The sequence below is a fragment of the Lissotriton vulgaris genome, chromosome 2_1 (genome assembly GCF_964263255.1).
Source record: "Lissotriton vulgaris chromosome 2_1, aLisVul1.2, whole genome shotgun sequence".
In the NCBI taxonomy this organism is placed as follows: Eukaryota; Metazoa; Chordata; class Amphibia; order Caudata; family Salamandridae; genus Lissotriton; species Lissotriton vulgaris.
Window position 1 is genome coordinate 1,554,391,436 of NC_141687.1, and position 27,023 is coordinate 1,554,418,458.

At 43.9% G+C, this 27,023-nt stretch overlaps 1 protein-coding gene across 1 annotated transcript in view; it reads left to right on the plus strand.

Annotated features, from left to right (window-relative positions):
• Positions 1 to 27,023, plus strand: part of SLC12A8 (solute carrier family 12 member 8) — a 740,719-nt gene that overhangs the window by 695,767 nt on the left and 17,929 nt on the right. Inside the window, exon 13 of the mRNA XM_086957437.1 lies at positions 13,818 to 13,878. Within this exon, the coding sequence (XP_086813563.1) occupies positions 13,818 to 13,878 (61 nt within the window). The remainder of the gene's footprint in view (positions 1 to 13,817; positions 13,879 to 27,023) is intronic.

Here is a 27,023-nt window from a genome sequence, read left to right on the forward strand (position 1 = left end):
ATAACTGCCGCTCACAAGGGCATGGCCTGGGCTCATGCCGGCTTTTCTGCGACAGTATCTCTTTTACAACAGTGTTACTGGTGGTGAGGATTGTGCAAACAAACGCGTGATTATGTCCTTCATTGTGACATTTGCCAGCAGATAAAACCTTCCACTGCTGCGCGCCCACTTCAGACACAGTTGTACATATCTAATACACCACTGTGTTTATTTCGATCACTGCGGTCCTGTCTCCTCAGATACTGCGTATAAGTACATCTTAGTTGCAGTAGATTCATGCACACGCTTTGTTTGGGTGTGGCCCGCACTGTCATAAGGGATTTATGTGTCTTTCTGGGAATTTTTGCATGTGGCACTCTTCATTCGGACCAGGGTCCAGCGTTCGCCTCTAAGGCGTACAAGGATGCCAAGTCAAATTTTCGTCTCTATACCGGCCTGAGGGCAATAGTGTCTGTGGAGTGAATAAACTCTGACTTAAAGCAATCCTTGACAGCTAGGGTTTTAGGTACCTGCAGGAACTGGCTTGCCCATCTCTATAGCGTCCAACGTGCACCTAATAATTTCCCTAGAAGGTCTCTGGGTGGGCAGAACCCATACGAAATGCTCTTTGGCATCAACATGTTTTTTCCAGACCTTGAGGGTCTACACATGGCGGCGTCTGCCGCACACTTTGAGGTAGATGATCATTCTGGTGTATTACAAAACTTACAAAAGACCCGTGACAGTCTGACAAAGGAACACTTGCCCTCCACAACTGATGCTGAGCTTCAGATTCCGGTAGTTGGCTGGCTACTCCGAGTCGGTGACCTGGTCCGAGAGAAGGTGGAGAACAAGAAGGTGTTCCGACCCTCACATCGTGCACCGGTTCCTGTGCTTGGCCTGCAGGGTACAAGAACAGTCATTTTACCTCCACTTCCTGGTTACAAGGAAAACTGGTACATCTCCATTGACAATGTCAAATTGCAGCGAGTGGCCAATTCTTCTTAGCATGACACCTGCAGTCTCTTGTCCAGCAATGCTGAGAAATTCTGTTTTGGTTCCAGCGAGTACCACCAGGCCTGACGTTGCCATTGAGATGCCTACAGTTACAAATCCTTTATTGAATCCACCGGCTGGTGATCCCCATGATGATACTGAACATACTTACCCCACAAATTTGTCAATGCCTGATTTGCAAACAAGTGCAGTTAACCAGTCACGCTTTTCTTTTGACACTGACTTTACCACATCAAAGTCCCCATCAAAAGTTTCGATTTTTGCTGTTTGGTTTAAAAAACATTTTTTGATACCCCCTTGGACTTACATTTGGCTGGTGCTTTTTTTTCATTTTTTTATTCATGTAAATTGGATTTGTGGTGTATTTTTTCCGTTTTGTGACTGGACATTATGTTAAAGAAAGATCTCCAATTAGAGTAATTGATGGAACTTTGGCACCCCACTCCTCCTCACACATAATGAAGAGGGACCAGACTTTTGTGAATATCACTGCTTGACCTGTCTTAGATGGGATTGTGTGGGATGCTGTAAAATTTCAGATCCATGGCCCCACAGAGGTTATAAATGTCCCCAATGTGCTACGTGTTTCAATGGGGGATGTAGTGAAACAAAGCGTATGCTCTGATGATTGGGATGTCCAAGCCGTAGAGGCTCTGTTTTCTAATTTGAAATATTATGCTGCTTTTGATGCTGAAAATTTGTACTTGGACTCAGCCAATTACGCAGACCTTATTTTGCTACCAACATTATGGCAATCATTTTCTACATAAAGCAAAAACGTTAAGAAATGTGGTTAATTATGCTCAATGGGAATATTGTCCAGCTCCGTTGAAGGCAGCTCGAAAACTCTTTTGAAAAAGTTTACTTATTTTACTGATTTTATTCAATCAAATGCTAACACATTTTATTTTAAGATGACTGCTAAGTCCTCTTCCAAAGTTAGACTGACCCGCAATAAATTATTGTATTCGAAGTACTTTATTGATCAATTAGCTATAGGGGGCTATGAACTGTGCAAAGATACTATAGATCTTAAATCTGTTTGGGGTTCTAAAAGTTGGCAAGTGCAAGGCACTGAGGCTTTGCATCGTGCATGTCTCATCCTGAACCATATGTTGTTTTGAATTTGACTATTTCTCAAACGACTTGCAAAATTAAATGCCCTTTCCATTCCTGATTTGGGTAATTATCCTACAGGGTACAATCACACTGATAGGTCCCTTGATGATCTGAAGTCCCTGATCCTGAATTCCTTATTTAATATTTCCAGCTTAGCTTCCAAAGGTTGGTTGTTATGGGAGAAAAGTTCAGATTCATGCCAACATCGTTTTCTGGGTCTGGCCCCAGGCTACACACATGTAAGGGTGGATTACCATTTTGGGAGCGACCATTCTGTCACTACCTATTCAGTAGGCAAGTTATGCCAGAGTTGGCTCAAACATTCCACTTTAGCGTCAGTTAATCTCCATTTGTCCAAATTGACAGACGATGTTGATTTGAATGACTTTGTGAAAGGTCCTGCAGCAGGCAGATCCAAAAGATGGATATATTCTGTTTACAATGCAGTTTGGAAACTGTCTCAAATTGAAGCTGCTTCTAGATTAATAGCTATTGATCAAGATAATTTAGAGAAAGTGCTTGCAGTTGAAGATAATAGCATTAACACACTTTCTTCCCGCATTTACACCTTAGATAATATTGTTTCATCTGTTGTCGATATTGTGCAAGATGAAGTGTCTGTATTGTACCATGGTCAAAATCAATTACGTTCCACTATGCAGTATGCCTGGACTATGCAAACTTTAAAAGCGTGTAAAGTTCCATGGGACTACATGGACACATCCTCGCTATTTTTACCGTTTAATTTGAGTGAAAAGCAACAATTTATGCCGGTGAAGGATGCTGCATATTCACTTATGCATATTGAAAAATTGGAACCTTTACCATTTTCTGTTGCCGAATACAATTCAGCTGTTTGGTTAATTCATGGGATAATAATGTTACCTTTTCCCCTGTTTAGATTCAGTTCATGCATGAAACACTATGCCATAGGCAAATATGAACAATTGGATAGTGCCTAGCTACATGAAGTGTGGTCTTCCATTTACCTATAGGTGCCTGAGGGAGGGTAAAGAAGTTTATTTGATTGGTGAAGAGTGCACTTCTACACCTGATCACTCACTTGTTTGTAAAAATATCCAATTGCACGGCTCTTGTAATTCGAACACCCCAAATTTGGCCTGCATTTTAAAAGGTGCACCCACCCTGGTTGTATCGCCAACTTTCACGTTGCTAGCAAACTGTAGTTATTTGTTTTGAAATAATGAAGATTGCTGTGTGATGCTGGCAGGGATTCTGTACATTGTGACTGTCTCCCAATGTGTAGTCTGCTGTAAGAATGTGCTGTTCCCTCCTGCATATGGGAAGCTTGATGTATCCATCTGGCCTTCCATTCCGACCTTGAAAGCAGAGTTCACCAAGATGAGTCGAATAAGGGCTCTATTGTCACAAAAAGAAGTTGCCTGAAACTAGCTCAAAAGGAATGCGTATAAATATGAAAGCCCCATATGATGTAACAAATGAGGAGAAAGTCTGGGAGTCTTGGTGGAGTATAGCATGGTCGTAGGTCACAGTAAGTTCCATTACATAAAAGACATTCGCACTAGACACTAAGGACAAAGCCTCACAGATGATTGGCAAAGGCTTATGATCTACCCCAAGATTTTGGTTAAGGTACTGAAGGTCTACACACATTATGATTTTGGATCTCCCACCCTTGGCTGCCAACCATACTGGCGCCAGCCATTCAGAGGCTTCAATTTCTTCATTGATTCCGTTCCCCAAAAAATTATCCAATTCATCTTGCAGGGGGTTCATCCGGAGGTTGGATACCCTGCAAACCTGTAGCACTAGCATAACATGTTCCTTCAAAATTATATTATGCATGATATCTTTCTACAAACTTAGGACCTCTTTAAAAACCTCACCTAACTCAGCTATGTTGTCCTTGTCCTCGCTCATGTTATTCAGTAACAGGACATGCTCAGGGGAATTGGGGTTCAGGGTGATACCTAAATCCAAATACCTATAATGTTTCAAACTCAAAAAAAAGGTTGTCACTTCTTTTGGCAACATATACTTTGGCAACTTTTTCCCTGCCTTTTACTAAATGAAAGGCTTGTATTCTAATCAGGAGATGGTGGGCTAGCTCCCCGCCTTCATTGCCGAAAACCCAATCAAATAAATTTTAGTTTCTCCATAATCTCCCGGATTCATGTCAGGCAGTGATAGCGCAATGTTTTATAATCGATAAATCCTCTCCCAATTCTTGACACTAATCAGCGTATCAGGTGAATCTGAATATGACAACACCATTGCTTCCTATCCTCCAATTTCTGCCACTCATTTAGGCATATTAACACGTTCTGCATCTTCCACACCATCCACTTCATTTACCACATCATTGTGTTCAAGTTTTGGGATATGTGCCTGCATTTTATCTTTCCTACCACCTCTTCAATGCTTGCACCTTATCCACTTTACATACCCTGGCAAATTGGCTACGCTTTCCACATTTCCTACATAAAGCATTAGGTTAATTATAGTTTGCATTACTTGCGGTGTGTCCCAAATTTATATAGCATTTAATAAGCATAGGCGGATTTTGCGGATTCGCAATCCGCGAATTTGCGGATTTGCGGATTGCGAAAATCCACGAATTCTCACGGATTTTGCGGATTTTTTTTTTGTGTTCACACGGGTTTCTGCAAGTTCGCGAGGGTTTCGTACAACTTCGCAAATTGCGAACTTACTTGTCGGGTCGCCAGTTTTGCGAACTTGTTGTTTCTACGTGCCCAGCCTGTTTGCAAGCCTTTCTTCATCACTGCCACCCTCTGTCACCACTGGCACTCTCTTTATTCACCCATGCCACCCTCTGGCTCACCCATGTCACCCTCCTCTGTGTCATCACAGCACCCTCTGGTTCACCAGTGTACATTATTGGGGGAAAGCAAAGCACTGCCATCCTCTGTCAACACTGGCACTCTGGTTCACCCATGCCACCCTCTGGCTGGCACACCCATGCCACCCTCAAAGTGGCCAGGAAATGGACTAAGCAATGGGAGGAGCTTGCTGGACAGGAACAGGAAGTTGGAGACTGGGGCACTTCCTTCACCCCACCCCAATGGGAGGAGCTTGCTGGACAGGAACAGGAAGTTGGAGACTGGGCCACTTCCTTCACCCCTCCCCAATTGTAATTTTTGTAATTTCGCGAGTGCGAGATTGTTGCTGCCCACGCCGCGGGCCGCGAGCAGTGCGAACACAAGCAAAAAATCCACAGCGAGCGGATTTGCGGATTTTCAGTAAATCCGCGAGAGTTCGCGGATTGCGGATTTACCGAAAATCCGCGAGCGGAACGGATTTTACGCCCATGCTTAGCATTTAAATGTCTGTCCTCTTCCGCTATTAGAGCTCTCCACCCAGTACTCTGTCTCACCAATTTGTCCTTCACCACTCTTCCATTGTGTTCAGTGATTCTCTTCCCAGACATAAACTAATTTTCAACTCTTCTCTTTCACCCAATTGGACGTATGTTCCATGCCTTCTACAATATTCACAACTTCTTTCAATGATATATTCCTTTCCAACACATTTTAGCGTACCTTGTTATCATTCATACAAAGTACCAATTGGTCCCTATTTAGCGAATCAATCCAATCACCAAACTTACAAGTGTGTGCCAGACTTCTTAAACATGCTTCATAGTTCTCCGATCTTTCCTCTATGGCTTGAGTACGCCTGAAAATCGAATGCCTTTTTAGCACAATATTTATCTGTTGACCAAAATGTTTCTCCAACATTTTAGAGACATCTCCTTTATATCTCTAGGCTCCCCTCCTCCGTTTCCCACCGGCAGTTCTTCTAGACTCTCATAAATGTTCTGATCTTCTATCCCTAAATGGCATAGGAGCGCTCCTTGTTTCCTACATGCTAAAAATCTTTCTCCTTCTGTTGCCACTATGTATGAGTCAAAAGGTTGCCTCCACTGCTCTCATGCTTATATAGGTTCGGCTGTTTCAGGTAGAAAGTTAGGAGGTTGGAAAAAGCTAAAAGCTGCCATGGTCAGTGCACAATATCAAAAAAACTAGCTAAAAGAAGTAATAATATCAAACTCACATAATTAAATGGAATTCCATTGGTGTTAACTTAGTCTCATGTTGGATATCTCCCTGGTTCTGCCAAACGTCTTGTGAAGGCACAATTTTTTGTGATTTGTTATTACTCCATGTAAATTGTTGGGTGTCCACAATGTTCTTCCTTTTGTTTTCCAAATGGCGTCTATAATAAGACTATAACAGCAAATGCAATCTCAACACAGGTAATGCCAATTTGAGCTATCGGGGTGTTCGACTCTTACTAGTTAAGGCAAGTGGTCCCACTTCACTTTTTCTCACAACTAAGGAGGGCGTTTCTGCTTTGTTTACTGTTGCGAACACCTGGGTTTGCTTCTACCACATAGGCTATGCAACAACACTCAAGCTGGATGTAATATAACTGTTGCCAAAGGCTTTCCTGTAACTCAGTTGACGTCCATCACATGATGAGGAAATGCACATGTTTCCAGGCTTGATCGCATGTATTGGAATGGAACTTCCTCACTGGAATGGGTACAGTTTTTCCGTGTCTTTTAAACAGCAGTCCTGTGCAGGTAATATATTTACATGTAGTACTACTCCAACATGTGAGCACCAATCAAACTGTATTAGTTAGACTTCATCCAGTTACCCTGCTTTTACAAATATTACCTTTTTGTCCCTCCCTCATTTTCATCCATTACATAGGAGACACCCCCTGCCTCATCAGACCAATCACATTCTATTTTATACAGTAAAAAAGCCTCCCCGCCTCCTGTTTGTTTCCTTGTCTCATCAGGATTTTCAACGCATTGTAGCAGTGGCGGGCGTCGTTATCAGATTTCAGGACACCATTTAATAAGAAATTTCTGGCAAAGAGGAAGCACTTATTTTAGTCCTCATCTTCTGAAGATGAGGATCCTATTCCTGCAAAATGGCATGGGAGAAGTGAGCAAACGCTGGATACTGATAATGATAATACACCTCTCATGTCAGACTGAAATGCAGAACATGATTGAGGAGGTGGTGTCGAGGGCTTTCGCTTCAGCTAAAAGGGAATGAAGTTCCAGCCATTCTAAAAAGAGGGAAGAATGGTATTCTTCCCCATCTGATTCAGAGAAGCCCTTAACATCTTCTGGGAAACACCTCAGACGTGAGGAGTTGTGGGACACGCTTTCCCATGAGCAGCAGTATCTGAGGTCCCCCCTTCCGAGCAGCGAACGAAGGGAGTTCACTTTTTCCACAGTATATTAGACCCTCAACTAAGGCTATGCCGTTTCATGGCACCATGAACGACATGGTAATGGGTGAATGGAAGGAGGCGGATAAGGTTAATGTTCCTCGTTTTCTACGGAGACTGTATTTACTGGAGGGTGATGATGTGTTACCTCATTCATTTAAGCAATGGTGCAATGGTGACAGTCGGACGTACCCTTTGTATTAGGGAATAGAGAATGAATGCTGTTGAAAAATCTGCATTACTCAAGCTTCCTTTTTTAGGGTAAATTGCTTTTTGGGGAACAGTTGGATTCCACGATCTCCAACCCCAAGGCATTTAAAGACCGTAAACATACCCTTCCATGTACACGAAAAACTGAGCCACATAGGCTTTGGAATAAAAAGGTTACGTTTTACCACAATGAGACTTTAAATCGTGTGTTGTGTGTAGGCTGAAATACCAGCCTAGAAGTTTTTCTCCTAAAAGAATGTGAGGAAGAAAGGACCAGCTTAAAAAAGATCCTGACCATTACGGTTCTTGCGGCCAGGCACATGTGGGGTTTCATCTCCATCACTTTTTCAACATCTAGAAGGAAGACGACGGATACCTGGGTGTTGTGTATAATCAAGGAAGGTTATACTATAGACTTTACTCAGACACCTTAGACAGGTGCAAAAGTGACATATCATCTAGTGAAAGGGCCCAAGACGGTGGTTCTTTTGCAAGGAGTAAAGGCATTGCTCACACAGAAAGCAATTGTAGAGGTCCCCAAAGAAGAGAGGGTAAGGGGTTCCTTTTCAATCCTGTTTTTGGTCCAGAACTTGTCAGCAGACTTCAGACTCATGCTAGACCTGACGTGGGTCAACTCTTGGGTCAGGACTTGACACTTTTGAATAGTAACACTGCGATTCTTCCTCTCATAAATCCAGGGGATTATTTAACCACAATCAATTTGGAGGAAGCTTATCTTCATGTTACAATAAAAAGGTCATCCAGTTTCTGCAATTCGCTCTAAGGGAAATCATTATCAGCTGCAGGATTTGGTCTCAAATCCTCCAACAAGGTCTTCAACAAGATTTTGGCTCCTATGGTGGCTCTTCTGTATTCAGAGGAAATTTTCATCCATCCACATCTCAACGATTGGGTAATTCAAGCATCATCAAAAGATTCTCTGATATTGCACATGGACAAAGTACTGGAGCTTTTGCAGACTCACTGGTTTCTAACAAACTGGAAAAAGTCCTTGATATGCATGATCTATTTCTAAAAACTTAGAACCTCTTTAAAAACCTCACCTAACTCAGCGATGTTGTCCTTGTCCTCGCTCATGTTATTCAGTAACAGTACATGCTCAAGGGAATTGGGGTTCCGGGTGATGTACATCCAATTCAGGATTTGACTTTCATAGGTGTGCAATTCTGTTCTGGTGTGGCTCGCTTACCTTCTTAAATCATTATCAAAATTCTGAAACACATTCTGGAATTTTTCATCCAGAGATGCTCAAAGATTGAGGGGTGGCTCAGGGTTCAGGCAGATCTATCTTCCATGATGCTTCTGGTAGAGTGGGCACAATTATATCTATGCAAGTTGATTGCGTGGATTTTGGATCTTTGGGTCCCAGCTTCCCAAGATCTAAAGCACAAGACTCCAATACCCAGGGGATGAGATCCGAGCTAGCTTGGTGGCTGTCCAGCAACAATTTGGACAAAGGGGTTTAGCTTTGTCCACCAGAGCCTGTTGTCATCACAACAAGTGCTATTCTGTCTTGTTGGTGGGCCTGAGGAGAGGCGATGAAAGTTCATGGACTTTGGTCTCATGCAGAGGCGCTGAGGTCCTCAAAATGGAGGGAGTTTGATGCAGTGAGGCGGGCCCTGTTGGCATTCGAAAGTCAGGTGATGGGGCGGGTGGTACTGATTTGTATCGACAATATTACCACCAAAGCTTACATAAACAACTGTGGGGACAAGGTCCTAGTCTCTGAAAAGGATTGCAAAGACTCTTTTCTCATGGACTCAATTTACTGTATTGTTACTGAAGGTAATTCACATTCAAGGGGAAGCCAATCTAGTGGTAGTAACTCTCAACAAGGACATTCCATCTTCCCTGGACTTTTCTTTAGCCCCAGCAGTGTTCTCTCTAGTGTTTCATCAGTGGAGGGTGCCGGGGTGGATCTTTTTGTGTCAAAGTCCAATGCCAAAGTTCAGAGATTCTGTTCAAGAGGAAAGAGAGGAGAGGGCATCGGCAGTGGAAGCACATCTTGCAGATGGGCAAAATGCCTGCTTTATGCGTTTCGCCCTTTTCCCATGATCAGACATTTTTTGAGGGGAGTAACCCTCAAACAGGCCATTGTGGTTCTGATTGCTGCCCTGTTGCGGCTGGCCAATTGGTTTCTTCTTCTGCTGATGCACATGATGTTGACTTTGGGTTGGTTGATTCCTTGGAATCTATATCCTCTTGACTTCCTAATTCTACGGGAGTCATTGAAGAAGCTCCACCTGACTGTTTGGAGGTTAAGAGGAGGGGTTTGAGGGAACAGGGTCTCCAGGATTACTTGGTACTTACTTTGCAAGCATCCGGAAGGTCATCCACAAAGAAAGTCATGTACCAGACACTGGGGATCGTTTTCGCGTTGGTGTGAGGCCAGGGTTGTTGATCCTCAATCTGTGAGCTTGGTGGTGGATATGGACTTTTTGCTGCAGGGTGTGCGGTTGGGATTGTCATGGAAGACTGAAGGGTCTGGCCAATAGTTGTGCTAGGACCCATTCCTTTCTCACTGGGGATTTGATGTTGGTTTTGACTTCGCTGACCAAGCTTCCATTTGAACCTTTGGAGGTGCCTGAGTTGCATTATCTAACCCCTAAGACATTCTTTCTTATGGCTCCCTTCTTCCAGGAAGCTGGGTGAATTGTGGGCCTTTTCATGCAGGTTTCCTTTTTGTGAGGTGTTTCAGGACAGAGTGATTTTGGTTCTAGTTCCTTCCATTGTGCCAAAGGTTACTAACAGAAGGCTAAGAGGGGGAAGGTTTTTTTTTTATTACAGGAAATAGTGTGTGATGGGTCTGATGAGGCTGGGGTGCCTCATATATAATTAATTAAAGCGAGGGAGTAGGACTCAGTGTAATGCCAATAACGTTAAGTAATGTAAATAGAATCAATTGCTGTTGAGCACTCTGGGACTGCTTAACAGGTTTGGGGTTAGTTAAAAGTGTCCTAAGGGCTTGCTGGTACAGCAGTCCACCCCTATTCGGATCCCTCGTCGCCACAAAATCTGTTGTGTCCTCTCCCACAAAAGAAGTGTAATAAAAGGAGTTTATGTAGGCCTGACACACACCACCAAGAACTGATGGCAGCAGTGACTGCGATTGAACATATTTAGACTTCAAATAATAATACTGAAAGTAAGAATGTTCATACAGAAATTCTGAACACGTAAAGGAACAAGACTGTATATATACACATTCAACTTTACTGTTAACGAGAACCTCTATCACACCACCAGCCTTTCACATCTGGGTTTAGGACTTAACATAGTTGCCTGTTTTGGGAACATAGATTTCTTGAGAAACCCATCATCCCTTTTAAATGCAGCACTCATCTTTACGTGTTGATGATACCAAAGCATTCTTCCTACATTTTCGGGGATGCCTCATAGTCACAATTTATTTTCTTTAGCAAACGATTCCACATTCACTGAGCGCACTGACTGGCACACTCCCTTGGTGTTGGTATTTTGCTTGGTGATGCTTTCTTGTGTTGCATGTGGGGGTTCCTAGGTTATGCCTCTTTTTTAGTGAATTTAGCTCCCAGATAAGGCTCTTGTTTCAGCACTGAAAGAATCTTCTCCTGTTCCAATAGTATTCCTTCATGTGCATAGCAATCCTCCAGAATGTTTGCTAAGCATCCAGTGTGAATGAAAAATCCACATGCCCTTGTCTTACTTAAAGAGGAAAAACCTGTGATTCAGCCCTTTAATCCTTACTTCACTTCTGACATTCATAGTAGTATCTACCTTTGAAACTATAGTGCTGAATGAAGAACAATACAGAAGACAGGATATGTCTTAACTATTAAAATAACAAAGTGGACTTGTAATAAACTTTCATTTTGACCTAGTTATTTGAGCCTCTAAGCACCTTGTCATGTAGTTTCCACTAATCAGTAGGAACTGCGTGCTTGTGGACAACATAAACTTAGGATGGTACCAGACTGATTCCATGTTCTCCAGCAGGATATGCTGTCCCTTGAACCAGCTAGCTCACAGTGCAACCGTTAGCCCCATAAGCTTGGGTAGGGGGCAAACAGTTCTGGCACCTACTGAACATGAAAACCCTGTTCCCTCAGGAATCGTGGTGACAGAACTGATACTTTTCGCTCAGTCACTCGTGCTCTCTTTTGATCAGAGGAATATATAAAAATACACAAAGGGACGTCTTTTAATATTTATTGAACCATAGTGATTCTTGTATAGAAAATATGTGCTGTAATGATTAATAGTCAGAAGCAGACAAAAGTTCAAAACAGTGAATAAAACGAAGAGTTCCACCATCTTGTTACGGCAGTTTATATATGCAAAGAGCAAAAACCTGTTGCACACCAATATTGGTGTGCAACAGGTTTTTGCTTTTTGCTCTTTGTTCACGGTGTGTGTCTTGACATACTCTCCTGGAGGGGTTTAGGGCCTTTTCCCCTCACCTGTATGCACCCATACCTAACACTAGAACTGTTACACCTACTACGCGTAGACCGCGAGCAGTGCGCCTAGTATTTCCCTCACTCTGAAAAAACCCTGGTCTCAATTGATTCGGAGTTTATATATGCAAACCTATTCAGTATTTATAACAATCTAGCGTACTAGCGAATACTACTACAATACAAACCATAACCTATATGCCTAGGGTGTGAGTGTATGGTCTGCCTTCTGGATGATCTAACCCCTTGACCTGGTGGGTAAGAATGTAGAACCCTGTCTTGGTAATGAACTGGACCCTCTCACGGAGATGTCAGTCAGCTGCTGCGTTCAAGCTTCAGCATGCAGTGACCCCTCAAAGTCAGCAGAAGTGTCTCCTCTGTTTGTACTTGGGAACAAAATGATGTATAGAAAAGAACACCCTAGCCTCGGGCATGATTTTGATCAGCCTGCCTATTATTTGTATTTAACACATCGCTGCATCGCCAAATGGACTTAATAACAAACATGTTTGTATCACACATATGAAGGACATGCACATAATGCCAAGGTAGTGTGATAGTGTTCTCACAAAGTTATTTTGTGTCGGCAAGGTTGGTGTTTCTGCAAAACTAACTCAAGTGTCACAAATGCAAATGTGTGTCAAAAGTTGATGTAACTAAGGGGGAGGCAACTTGAGGAAAAAAATGTGTACATGTAAAGTGACACTATGTCCTACCAGGCCTACCTCTGGCACATGTCAGCCTGGATTATCAGTGCAAGAGGCCATACTGAAAATTTTCAAAATACAGCAAGCCAAGTATGCTGTACCTTTTTAAAAATATATATATATTTAGTGAAGATGTCCTGCAGCGAAGGGCTGGACATCTCACAGGCATGCATAGTCTCTCCCACTTCATCATCCACTGTCTCCTCTGCTGCAGGGAGGGCCAATCTAGTCACCTGCCTCAGACCTACTGCCACACATTGAACGAAACATAATAGAAGGAATTTGTTTTCCACAGAAGATAGTCCCTCTGTTGTGTCAGTGGAAAAACCAAGAGTGATAGTGTATCTTAAAGTAAAACACAATGGGACTATTTGTTGCATTGCAGAAAATATTGCCATTCTATCTATAGCACTATGATGATATCCCTCCTTCTGCATTGCAAATAAAAGCATTTATGTAATGGCTCTAGTACTGTAAATATATTAGGACAGTGTTTTTCAATACAAAATGTAGTACTTGTATTATGAGTTGTTCAAACAGAACCCCATATGGAGAAGGGAGTGAGGGGTTGGGTGCTTGAACAGACATGGAAGGAAAATTAGGCAGTCTATAACCAGCCCTTTTCTGTGTGAAGAAAAGTAATCAACATACTGATTTTTCAGAGTATAACTGAATGTTCTGGAGCGCAAATTGACCCACAAGTATTCAGCGGTTACCCTCACTGAAGGACTTTGCATGCAGATACTCAATTTTCAAATTACTTCCTTGGCCAGTCCATTGCTTTTCTAAATGGGGATTTTATGCAACATCTAATGGAGAATTTGGGGGGGATTATTCACCCACACAAACTATTGCTCAACATGATCTTTTATGTAATGTAATATGTTGTGCATGTTTTCATGAGTGTGGGGAATCAGTTGTACATTTTAAAATAAGTCAATACATTAAAAAAAAAACATTGATAATAACACAAAGCAAACAGGTGATGCAGTAGAAAAGTAACCCTGTTAGAATGGCAACATACTTCTGTGATGTTTGACAGTCTTCTTGAATTTGTCTTTTTATCCCCAAACAGGAGCTTCAGCAGATTTCAGTTTCTTAAAATGGATCCGGTCACTTCTGTCAAATTGTCTCAGGTAGGTGTTAAAGAACTCTTGTGGACCATTCGATAACAAAATACAGACAAAAGTGGACAGCAATAAAAGTGTTGTCGCCCTTACATCTGAGTAAAATAGAGGAACCTATTAGGTTAGACCATTTAGATAAAAAGTGCACAATTAAAACTTGTGTATCTATGCTTTCCGAGAACGTTGTGTAATCTATGATCAACAGAATGTTTGTGTCTTAGTTTAGTCTTAAAACCTGATTTAGAGTGTGACGGAATGGGTACTCCACCTGTACTGAAGGTCCGCCTGCCTTATTTAGAGTCAGGTGGACCTTAGTATGTCAGCGGCACAAACTACACCTTCTAAGCTGCTGATATACACCTCAGACGGAATAAGGGCTGTTGGTGGTTTTGCCATTTATCACCCTGCCCTATTTAAAGCGGGCAAACAAATGGCAGGTTTTTACTTTCGCTTATCGCCATCCAAAGCATGACAATAGGTGAAAATAAAAAGAAACTTCAAAAGCTGGGGCCTCATTTATGAGGCCTTGCGTCAGTTTTGCGCTGCTGATGCGTCACTTTTTGTGACGCATCGGCGGCGTAAAACATGCGCCTTGTTGCTCCATATTTAAAAAGTGACACATCTAGGTAGATGCGTCACTTTTTAAACCCCTGCGCCACATTATACCTGCGTCAGGTATAATGTATGCAGAGGAGGCGTTCCCCCGCAAAAAGCCTCGTAATAGTGACGCAGTGAAATCTATGAGATTTCACTGCGTCACTTTTAGGACGCTGTTGCGTCAAAATCTTGCGCCTGCCTCACAGCAGGCGTAAGACTGACGCAAGCCCTTTCACATGGGGCTTTCCCCATGTGAAAGGATGCATTGCTGGAGTTGCTTCACTTTTGTGACACACTCCAGCAATGCGTCACTTTTACGCTTACAGATACGTCAGAAATACTGACGTATCTGTAACTGTAACTACTTGCGACATGATGCGTCATACATTAAATATGACGCATCATTGGTGTCGCAAGGAGTGCGCAGTGAAAAGTGACGCATCGCTGTTTTCACGCAGCTATGCGTCACTTTTTATAAATAAGGCCCCTGGAGTGTAGTTACTCAGTCAGGGTGACAGAGTGAAATACTCAGTTGCCCTAACGGAGTAAATTTATTTTAAATCAAGCCCTACGTGCTTTTGATATCCTAACTGACCAATATTAAATTTGGTAACTATTTAAATACCAATTTGGCTGAATAATGCATTCTCTGTGTCCATAAAACATTTATCGGAAAGAAAAAATCTATCAATTCTAGTACAATCCAAATCTAGTACAATGATGTTTAATGTGAAAGTCTTTTAGTTTACTTTTAACCCTTTAACCGCGACGGAAATTCCGCCGCGGTGCGGGCGAAATAAAAGGTGGGTGTGGCTCCGCACACGCCCACCGTAACGTCGGACGGCGCCCGGCCGTCCGACGCATCCAAGGGGTTAAACAACATAATCTGCTTTTATGTTTTGAATTCAGTCCAACAAACTCACGTTTTCATCTTTAAATCGAGAGCGTTTCTGTATGTACTCTTAAAGTTTACACCTTCGGATCTCGCACTTGAATAACCTATGCAATTTATTAATTTTTGCTACCTGTTTCTACCTTCTCTCTGCCTCATGAAAAGTAGCAATTGTGGCCAACGTTCTGCGTTTGAGTCTCATATGAATTTCAGGTTCACTGAGCTATCTGATTCTGTACACATAGACAGGCACTTGAACAGACTCGGGATGCCTGGGTCATTTTAAGATGTTGAGATGTAAATGAAATTCACAAGATTTTCTCAACACTTTTTGAAAATATCTCTAGGTTTTCACTGTTGCAGGTCTTTGTTTGTACAGGATAAGACGTTAGTCGAATGTCTGAGATGCTCATAGACTCCCAATTGAGTTCCGAAAAAATGCTTCTCAGTTGGACTCCAGAGCATTAAATTGAAGTAAGCATTAAATTGAAGTATACGGTCTCCACACTTATACTCTAGTAGGTAGATGTTTGAAGGGATAACTGCAGCATGCAGTACAGGATCCGATGAAGATGGGGAGAAGTTCAATTTCGATAGTGGTACTGCTTCAACCAGTGGTCACTACCTAAGATGAGACAAGATTAATATTAGATGCTCCACTTCCTCCAGAGACCAAAGCCCCATTAAGTGGATAAGCCCCTACTATACCCAGTCTGCGCTCAATACGGAGGCTGTGGGTACAGCCCATTCTCTCCAGAAACCTTAGCCTCATTAGTTGGGCAAGCCCATACTAGGCACAGTCTGATCTTAGTGTGCAGATTGTGTGTAGAGCCCACTCCCTTTAGCCATTCTAGTGCTATTAGCTGGGTAAGCCCTACTATGCACAGTCAGCGTTGAGTGTGCAGACTGTACATAAATCCCACTCCCTCCCGAGACACAAACCCTATTAGGTGGGTAAGCCCCTACTATGCACATTCTGCCCTCAGTATGGAGACTGTATGTAGAGCCCATTTCCTCCAGACACACAAGCTCCATTAGGTGGGCAAGCCTGAACTATGCACAGTCAGAGCAGAGTATTCAGTCTGTGCATAGAGCACACTCCATCCAGACACAAGCCCATATAGGTGGGCGAGCCTCTATTATACACAGTCTCTGCGCAGACTGTGTGTAGAGCCCACTCCCTACAGAGACCCTAGCCCCATTATATGGGGAAGTCCCTACAATTCACAGTTTGCACTCTGTTCACTGAAAAAAACAAAGCATGAAGTGACATTATAGTTAGGGGTGGTAATAGTATGCTGATATACATTCCTTTTAAAACTAGAAATTCACGAGAAAAACCCCCCGAAAGAAAGTGATGTCATAGTTAGGTGTCGTAATAGTATCTTACTTTACGTTAAAAGCCTTAGAACTTCACTGAAAAAAAATCCTAAATATAGTTAGGTAAAAATAACACTCATTTTGTGGCATTTTAAACTAAAAAAACGGAAATTCACCAGTTATGAGCAAACTATATGGTGTGCCAGCGCCATGCATTGCTTATAAGAATCTCCCCTATCCAATGAGAATCTCCCCTTTCCAATGGTACCCTTCCCTAGTGGATCCTAGCTTGGGGATTGCCCCAGGGGATGATCCCCAAGCAGGGATCCACCCACTAGCCACCAGGCAGGGGGAGCGGCCCCTTTGCACCCCGCGTATAATGTCTGTACAGACAGTGTTTCTGCAGGGGGGGAGAAAGCACCCTAGACGCCAGGGATTTTTTTAATAGGCAACGGGTGGGGGGCTGCCCAGAATTGGCATGTATATGCCCCCACTCTATCCCCCCAAAGAAAACAAAAGATTTTCTGCCCCCCTATTAGGCAGATAGGGGCAATAGTCCCTGATCTGCCCGCCGGGGGCAGAAAAACACTAAGCACCATATATTTTGTTTTATATACATAGGGTAGGGGGCTGCCGAGAATGGGCATATCAATGTCCCCACCCCCCAAAAAAATGCTACAATCTTTCTGCTCCCCCCTGGGAGGCAGATGTGGCATTAGCCCCCAATCTGCCTCCCCCGGGGGGCAGAAAGCACCCTGGATGCCAGGGATTATTTTTTCTTATAGGCCAGGGGTGGTGGCTGCCCAGAATGGGCATCCCAATGCCCCCACACTACCCTCTAAAGAAGGCAAAAGCCTTTCTACCCCCCTAGGGGGCAGATGAAGGCAATAGCCCCTAATTTGCCCCTGGGGGCAGAAAGCCCACTAGGCACCAGGGATTCTTTTTTTCCCAAAGTTCGGGGTGGTGGCTGCCCAGGATGCCCCCCAAATGCCACAGCCTTTTTGCCCCTCCTAGGAGGCAGATGGGGGCCATATGGCACCAGGGATTTTTTTTTATATATACGTAGAGGTGGGGGCTTCCCAGAATGGGCATGCCAATGCCCCACCCCAAAAAAAATTGCCACAGTTTTTCTCCCGCCCTCCCCCCGGGAGTCAGATAGGGGCAAAAGCCCTTTATCTGCCTCCCAGTGGGGGAGTGGGGGCACAGAAAGCCCAATAGGCATCAGGGAATATTATTTTTTTAATTCAGGGGTGTGATCTGCCCAGAATGGGCATGCCAATGCCCTCACCAACCCCCCAAAAGTGCCACACTCTTTCTGCCCCTTCCCCAGGAGACAGGTAGGGGCAGTAGCGTCAGAGAGCCCAATAGGCGCCAGCGATTACGCTGGCTTTATGTTATGTGTGGGGGTGGGGGCTGCCCAGAATGGGCATGCCATGGGTGCATATCGGGGCAACCTCCCCCTCCCCCACCGATTCCCACCCCCAGCGCGGCAGAAAGCCGTCTAGGCACAGACTTGTTTTAGCAATGTGCCTACCTGTGGGTTTTGGGACCTAGTGCAGCTGGCACATAGGGAAACCTAGCAAACCTGTACATTTTTGAAAGCTAGAGACCAAGGGGACTCCATTATGCGGTGACTGGTGTGCCTCTCACAGGTTCTGTTACCCAGAATCCCTTGCAAACCTCAAACTTAGTTAAAAAAAACACATTTTCCTTATAATTATGTGAGGGAAAGTTCTGGGATCTACTTGAATCCACAAAATTCCACTCATCGCGCATTCCCCGAAGTCTTCCGATAAAAATGGTACCTCACTTGTGTGGGTAGGCCTAGTGCCCGCGACAGGAAACGGCCCAAAACGCAACGTGGACACACCACCTTTTCACAGTGAAAACTGACCCTTTTTTTTGCAAAGTGCCTAGCTGAAGATTTTGAACCCTTGCTCTGCCGGCCCCTAGGGAAACCTAGTAAACCTATACATTTTTGAAAACAATCACCAAGGGGAATCCAGGATGGGGTGACTTGTCTAGCTCTCACCAGATTGTTACCCAGAATCCCTTGCAAACCTCAAACTTTGTAAAAAAAAAAAAAAAACACATTTTTCTCACACATCTGTGGTGGAAAGTTCTGGAATCTGCGTGGATCCACAGAATTTTACCCACCCCGCATTCCCCAAAGTCTTCCAAGAAAAATGGCACCTCACTTGTGTGGGTAGGCCTAGTGCTCCTGACAGGAAACGGCCCAAAATGAAACGTGGACACACCACATTTTCACAGTGAAAACTGACCCTTTTTTTGCAAAGTGTGTAGCTGTAGATTTTGAACGCTAGCACTGCCAGCACCTAGGGAAACCTAGCCAATCTATACAATTGTGAAAACTAGACGCCCAGGGGAATCCAAGATGGGGTGACTTGTCTAGCTCTCACCAGTTCATATTACGCAGAATCCCTTGCAAACCTCAAACTTTGTCCAAAAAAAACACATTTTTCTCACATTTATGTGGTGGAAAGTTCTCGAATCTGCGTGGATTCACAAAATTCTACCCACCCCGCATTCCCCAAAGTCTTCCGAGAAAAATGGCACCTCACTTGTGTGGGTAGACCTAGTGCCCGCGACAGGAAACGGCCCAAAACGCAACGTGGACACACCACATTTTCACATTGAAAACAGACCCACTTTTTGCAAAGTGCCTAGCTGTAGATTTTGAACCCTAGCTCTGCCAGCACCTAGGGAAACCTAGCAAACCTATACATTTATGAAAACTAGACACCAAGGGGAATCCAGGATGTGGTGTCTTGTCTGGCTCTCACCAGGTTCTGTTACCCAAGTTCTAGAATCTGCGTGGATCCACAAATTTCCTACCAACCAGCGTTCCCCCAGGTCTCCCGATAAAAATGGTACCCCCGTCTCGTGGGTGGGTCAAGTACCAGCAACAGGCAAGGGCCCAAAACGTATTGATATTTTCCCAAATTAATTGCTATATACCAGGTACAGAATGAAAAACCAGTGCAAGACACTGCTCAGTTATTGGCTCTCGGTTCCCCTGGTTCTTGGTGAACCTACAAGTCCTATATATTCCCACAACCAGAAGGCACGAGCGGATGTAACAGATTACAAAGATCTGTCATACTTAGAAGAAGTTACAGGTGAAAACGTTGGCACAAACGGCTGTTTTTTTAAACTCATTTTCAATTTTTCCTATTTTCAACTGTTAGTTTCCATAAGAAAACCTTGAAGGACCTATATAAATGACCCCTGGCTGAATTCAGAATTTTGTCTATTTCTCAGAAATGTATAGATTTCCAGGATCCATCATTACTTTCATTCCCATTCTTACCATTAACTGGAAGGAGATTGAAAGTACAAAAAATTGCAAAAATAGGATATGTCCCAGTAAAATGCCAAAACTGTGTAAAAAAATTGGTTTTCTGACTAAAGTAAGGAAGATGGTGAATACATTAGTACTCCACCTTTCCACATTGAAAGCCACACTCAAATGCTGTTGCTTGTCCAGTGAAGTCTCTAGAAGGCGGATTGAGAACCAGCTGTGCTGTACCTTTAGACAATGGCTGAAGCTACATCGTCCGTCCAAGATGAGGATCCACAACCTCTCGAGGATGAAGAAGACACACCACCTCGCAGAAAAGAAAGTGATGTGTGGAAGCACTTTACCATACCTTCTGGAGAAAAGAAGGTATCAACAAAATATGCCAAGTGCACAATTTGTGACAAGCAGTTATCCAGAGGTACTGCAAATAAGTATTCACATGGGACAAGTTCTATGTGAAAGCCCCTAAAGACAATTTATGAGAGGGTCTATAACCAGAAGAGGCAATATAAAGCAGGTGCTTCAGGGCAGTTGACCTCTACAGGCATGCTCCTGTGAATAAATGGGAGTGTAGTAGTATTTGTATTATTTGCCAGGATTAAATTGATACAGTAGGACCCCACCCATGTACATGCAGTGCTGCTCTCTATTTACTTTACCTCTGCAGGTATTGGGACAAATGAGTACTGGTATCATAGTCATGTTGAGCTTAAGTGCATGCTGTGAAAATTAGGAACACTAGCTTGGTTTCTAACCCTGAGTTGTGCAGTATATCCCTGGGATCACTTACATTACTTTCTGAGAAGAGCAAACTCTAACATTAAAGGTATCCACTGAGCTTCTGAAAGAGGTTAAAGGTACAATTGTGTATTTTCCTTTAGATGTTAAACACTATATAGAAACTGTGGGTGTAGAGACAGATTTGCAAGAACCACTTGTTATTCTAGTGAAAGGTGTGCCAACGAAAAACAACAAAATCGGCTGGAACTAGTGGATGTAAATAAGGTGAAGAAAGCTACCTTATATCTTTAAAACAATATGTATTATAAAGATGTACCTGTTCTTTAACCTGGAAGTCGCATGATGAAAGAAATGTTGCCTACAAGTAGATAGTTTGAAAAACTGGACAGAAGCAGCTCTGAAGAAATATATAGGCATTGCAGTATTCATCTACTACATTCAAAAGAGATTATGGGGATGCCATTAAACTGTATCAGATAAACAAACTAAAAGAACTCCAATAAGTATCTAAAAAAGGTTTCCTCAACTTGCTTCCTCTTATCCTCTTTCCCAAAAAAGATAACATATACAACTGTTAGAAACACCTTCTTAAAAAGCAACAGTACTTTTAGCTTACATTTGTAAAGTACCCCAACAAAATCCTCCAAGTAGTAGTCACACAGTTTCTGACTAACACTGAATTTCAACCCGCACTCCTCCAGGGCTAATTCATACCTACTGTCAAAGAGCTCCTTAACAGTGGGATATATCAAGCTCTCCCCTTCTCTACAGCCAGCATGTTGTCCATCTCATCACCACTTATGACTTCAAAGGTACCTTTACAATCCTCCTGAGAGATCACTAAAGCTACTTCTTATGCCAGAAATTACCTGTCTATATCCAACCCCTCCTAAAAATCAGGCACCAAGTCTCTGAATATATGAACTCTTTTTTTCTGCACTGGAAATAGTAGTGATGCTCACACCTTTTCAGTTGGGCTCTAACAGCTATTTGGTCTTCAAGTACACTTCCTTACCACTCCAGCCAGCAAGACCCTGTTCGCCTCCAAGTTTCTCCTAACCTCACATTTCCTCTCATCCGTACCCAGCTGTGGCCTCAGGTCCCACTCAGCCTGTCTGTCCTTGTGATACTCAGGGGACTGGATTTGGGAGGAGACTGTACTTCCTGTAACATATAAGTAACATAAATGATGTAATATGTGACATCATCAGCAGTGCATTGCGGGTGTGCAAGTTATAGGTATCAGAACTAACTATAACGCAGGAATTTCTATGGTTTTGTGCGAGTGAAATGTCCAGCTAACTATAACACCCCTGAAACCTATGGTTCTTTCTGTGAATTTCTATGGTTTTTTAAATGCTAATTTCTAACTATAACGTCTCTGAAACCTATGGTTTTTTCAGTGAATTTGAAAGCTTTTTTAAATGCAAATTTTTAGGTGTAAAAGTAGTTATACCTATTTTTTTGTACTGATTTTCCACAGTTTTTTAACTATATTATAAATATTTTATTAATTAAATAACATATATTTTTCTGAAAATTGCAAAAAAAATGTTTTTAATTCAAACTGAAATATTTTTTTAATTTTTTTATTTTAATACATTTATATTATTTTCCATATTTTTTTGGGAGTCACGCACCCAAAGCGTACACATCACGGTGGGTGCGCGGATCCTAGCCACCATTTTAGAAAAGTCATGAAGGATCCATGCATGGTGTGTGACGGCTGCATGTTTTTCAGTTACATCATATACATTTAATATTACGTTGTGTGCGCCGTTGGTATGCGACTGGTGCGCGACTCCTGCGCATTCGCGACACATGCACATTATGGTACGCGCGCTTGTGCAGTGGCAGGTCCCGCGGGACGTCATATACGTGCTGGGGCACGCTGGGTGCGCGACTCCCGGAAACTTTCTTTATGTTCTAAAATTATATGCATGTGTCTTTAATATACATATTAGGGCATGGGTACTCACAACTTTCTCTTGGGGCCAAATTTCCAGTGTGGATTGTGGCCGAGGGCCGCACTGGTGGGGGCGGGGCTAAAGCAAAAGAAAATTGTGACCATGAGGTTGAACACCGGTCCCTCCAGCAGATGCCTTCGTCCACTGAGCCACCAGACCCGGCATACACACATCTCTTTCTCTCCCTTCCTCTCTTTCCCTCCCTCTGTCTCCCTCTCCCTCTCTCCCTCTCTCTCTGTCTCCCTCTGTCTGTCTCCCTCCATCTGTCCCCCTTTGTCTGTCTCCCTCCGTCTGCCTCCCTCCATCGCCCTCCCTCAGTCTCCCTCTCTCTCTCAGTCTCCCTCTCTCTCTCATTCCCCGGTCTCTCTCGCTGTCTCCCTCTCTCTCTCTATCTCCCTCTCTCTCTGTCTCCCTCTGTCTCCGTCCCTCTGTCTCCGTCCCTCTGCCTCCGTTCCTCTGTCTCCCTCCCTCTGTCTCCGTTTCTCTGTCTCTCTCCCTCTGTCTCCGTTCCTCTGTGTCCCTCCCTCTGTCTACCTCCCTCTGTGTCTCTCCTTCTGTCTCTCTCCCTCTGTCTCTCTCCCTCTGTTGCCCTCCTCCCTCTGTCTGTCTCCCTCTGACGCCCTCCTCCCTCTGTCGGTCTCCCTCTGACGCCCTCTGTCTCTGTCTCCCTCTGTCTCTGTCCCCCTCTGTCTCCTCCCTCTATCTCCCTCCCTCTGTCTCCCTCTCTGTCTCCCGCCCTCTCTGTCTCCCACTCTCTCTGTCTCCCTCCCTGTCTCTCACTCTCTCCCTCCCTATGTCTCCCTCCCTCTTTATCCCTCTCTCTGTCTCCCTCCCTCTGTCTCCCTCCCTGTCTCTCTCTCTGTCTCTTTACCTGTCTCTCTCCCTCCCTGTGTCTCCCTGTCTCCCTCCCTCAGTCTCCCTCTCTCTCTCATTCCCCCCTCTCTCTCTCATTCCCCCTCTCTCTCTCTGTCTCCCTCTCTCTCTATATCTCCCTCTCTCTCTCTGTCTCCCTCTCTCTCTGTCTCCGTCCCTCTGTCTCCCTCCTTCTGTCTCCGTCCCTCTGTCTCCCTCCCTCTGTCTCCCTCCCTCTGTCTCTCTCCCTCTGTCTCTCTCCCTCCGTTGCCCTCCTCCCACTGTTGCCCTCCTCCCGCTGTCGCCCTCCTCCCTCTGTCTCCCTCCTCCCTCTGTCTGTCTCCCTCTGTCGCCCTACTCCCTCTGTTGGTCTCCCTCTGTTGCCCTCCTCCCTCTGTCTCCGTCTCCCTCAGTCTCTGTCCCCCTCTGTCTCCTCCCTCTATCTCTCTCCCTCTGTCTCCCTCTCTGTCTCCCTCCCTCTCTGTCTCCCACTCTCTCTGTCTCCCTCCCTGTCTCCCACTCTCTCTCCCTCCCTATGCCTCCCTCCCTCTTTGTCCCTCTCTCTGTCTCCCCCCTTTCTCTCTGTCTCCTTCCCTCTGTCTCCCTCCCTCTGTCTCTCTCCCTGTCTCTTTACCTGTCTCTTTCCCTGTCTCTCTCCCTCCCTCTGTCTCCCTGTCTCCCCCCCTCTGTCTCCCTCCCTCTCTGCCTCACTCTCTCTGTCTCCCTTCCTCTCCCTCTGTCACTCTGTCTCCCTCTGTCACCCTCTGTCTCCCTCTGTCTCCCCCTGACTGCCTCTCTCTGTCAACCTCTGTCTCCCGCCCCTCCCTCCCTTTCCCTTAGTCTCCCTCCCTCTGTCATCTCACCCCGTGTGTGTGTGTGTGTGTGTGTCAGCCCTCAGCCCGTGCTGAGCAGCTTCCCCAGTGCACACACACATCCGCACCAGAGTACTTCACAGGTCTTTAAAAGACCATGTACATGTTAATAAAGCTTTGTTGTATTACACCTTTTTTTTTTTAAACCCAGGTACTATGTCTGCAAGGTCAGCGGGCCGCCAAGGAAGGGCCGTACTATGAGTACCTGTGTATTAGGGCAAGAGATTATCTGAAATATTCATAAAAATAATATATTTGTACTTATAATAAACTTATATTATCTTTAAATATATTTTCGCAAAGTCGCATTGGGTGGGTGCTTCGTGAGCGCAGAGTGCGCGGATCCCATATGACCTAAAAAAAAAGATTTCATTGGTTCATAAAATTTCCCACTGTAACTATTGAAGGACCCCACACATTTCAATCATTCTTGTTAGAGCATCTTTAGAGAGACATCTCTTTTCCTACAAGAACCATTTTTGCTTGTTTTTTTGGTGTAAAAAAAATATCAAACGAAATGGATTCTGGACAGCAGCAGCAGCAGGAGGAAATATCTTCTGACGAATAATTCTTGCAGGAGGCACCACGTCCACAGAGGCCGGAATCTGTTGTGTGGAAATTCTTCACTTTTCCACCTGGAGAGAAGAAAGTAAATCTGAGAAAGATGACGTGCAAAATTTGTGACTGAGTCCTGTCACGTGAAAAATATGCTCTTGTAGCACTGCTTCTATGTAAAAGCATCTCCGGACTACATATCCTCTCAATCTTGCTCGGGAAGAAATGAGGCGAGCTGCTTTGAACGCCTCACCTGCTGTGGCAAGTACGTCTCGAGCGTCCTCAGGAACACCTACAATGGACATTAGGCCAGAATTCTCAAGCAACACTGCGTGAAGTGTAAGAAACATATGCTTCGGTGAGCAGTCAGTGGATGCAGTTTGTGCTGCGCAACGCAACCATCGTTGTTAATTTTTTTTCTTTTCTTTTTGGAATGATAAGAAATTCCAAAAGTTTCCTGTTTTATTTGTTCTTTTTTTTGTTCATTTTTTGAAAAAACACCAAAAAAATACACAATTGTTTTAAAAAATAAAAAATACAAAAGAAAAAAGGAGAAAAGGAAAGTTCTTATCAGAACTACCTTATCTGGTTAAAGAAAGATCTATAATTTCTACAGCATGACTGACTGAAAGAATGCATTAGTAGTGTATGGTGAATTTATAGGTGAAGATTTATGAGGAAGTACTGTAGCGTGACACTGCAAGCTCTTTAGCTGCACTGCACTGTGGCACTTCCGAAGCACAGGGATGTGACATATGTGCATGAATATGTTGCAACTCTGTGCTTCCCTCTGCACTGCTGCACAAACTGCAGCCATGCGGTGACACAGGCACCCTTGCACCATGGTGCAAGGATGTCTGTGTCTGCTTAGAGATTTGTAAGGATTATGCACAGAATATTTTATTTGTCGGAGGATTCCGCTGAGGTGTCAGAAAAACCTACTAGGTTGCAGAATCAGGTGTAAGACACCAAATGCCCCCCTGGTTGAACATTTTTTAGAAAACGGACACTCTGAAGATGACATCCGTTGGACAATTATCACTGTTAAACTACCACCCAGGGGTGGAGACATTTCAAAATTGCTGAACAAAGATGAACTAAAATGGATCCTGAAAACCAACAATCTCAACACAGGATTGAACCGTCTCGAAGACTTTAATGAGCTTTAAGCGAATCGTAATCCTGCAATTCTATCTCTCTTCCTTTCACATCCTGTAATATAGCCTTTTCACATCCACTTTTTCACCTTCCAAGATATCCCCCACATTACGGCTCCTCTTGGCCCAGTAGTCGCTAGTCCCTTCTCTCTTTCACGCACCCCCAATGTGACCTCCCTAAACCAATCACTGGATCTCTATGACTATTTTTAACTCGGACCAAACACACAGTCTTTCCCCGCATAGCTGGACACAGAACCCTGCTATGCAACGCGTCACATTCCTAATCTGGTAAGACTTAGCCCTCTACTGACGGGCTGCTCACCCTGACACTGCCCTACCTTGCTTAACACTGCCCTCCTTAATTTCAGGCCATTGTGCCACTGAGCACGCACAAGCGGCTCCCATCTACTCAACCTGAACGATTTGTCTTCCCTTCTCTGGTGAGTTTTATTAATTTACCCCGCGCCGCCCACCTAGCAATTCTGTTTGGCGGTCTTCTAACCCTCTCTCCCCTTCCAGTTGCAGCAACCCTGGTAGCTGCCCCGCACTCCTACTCAAGGACCTATTCTTAAGTCCTCCTCAATTCCGGTAAGCTTGTAATGTATACTTTCCGTAACTAACGATCATCGTTGCTTCTGCCACCACGCAATTTCTCGATCCCTCTCCCTCACTCTTCCCTATCTACTTTGCGCAGTTGAATTTAGCTCGACTGTGACTACTCTGCAATTACCACCATGGATGATTCTCGTTTCCTATTTATTTGTATTGTGTATTTTCGCTCCTAATGTATTTAAAACAATTTTATTGTGGCTCACCTTTTGCGGACTGCTCGAACCTTATATATTCTCGCTGTATATTCAATTGATTTCCTACTGC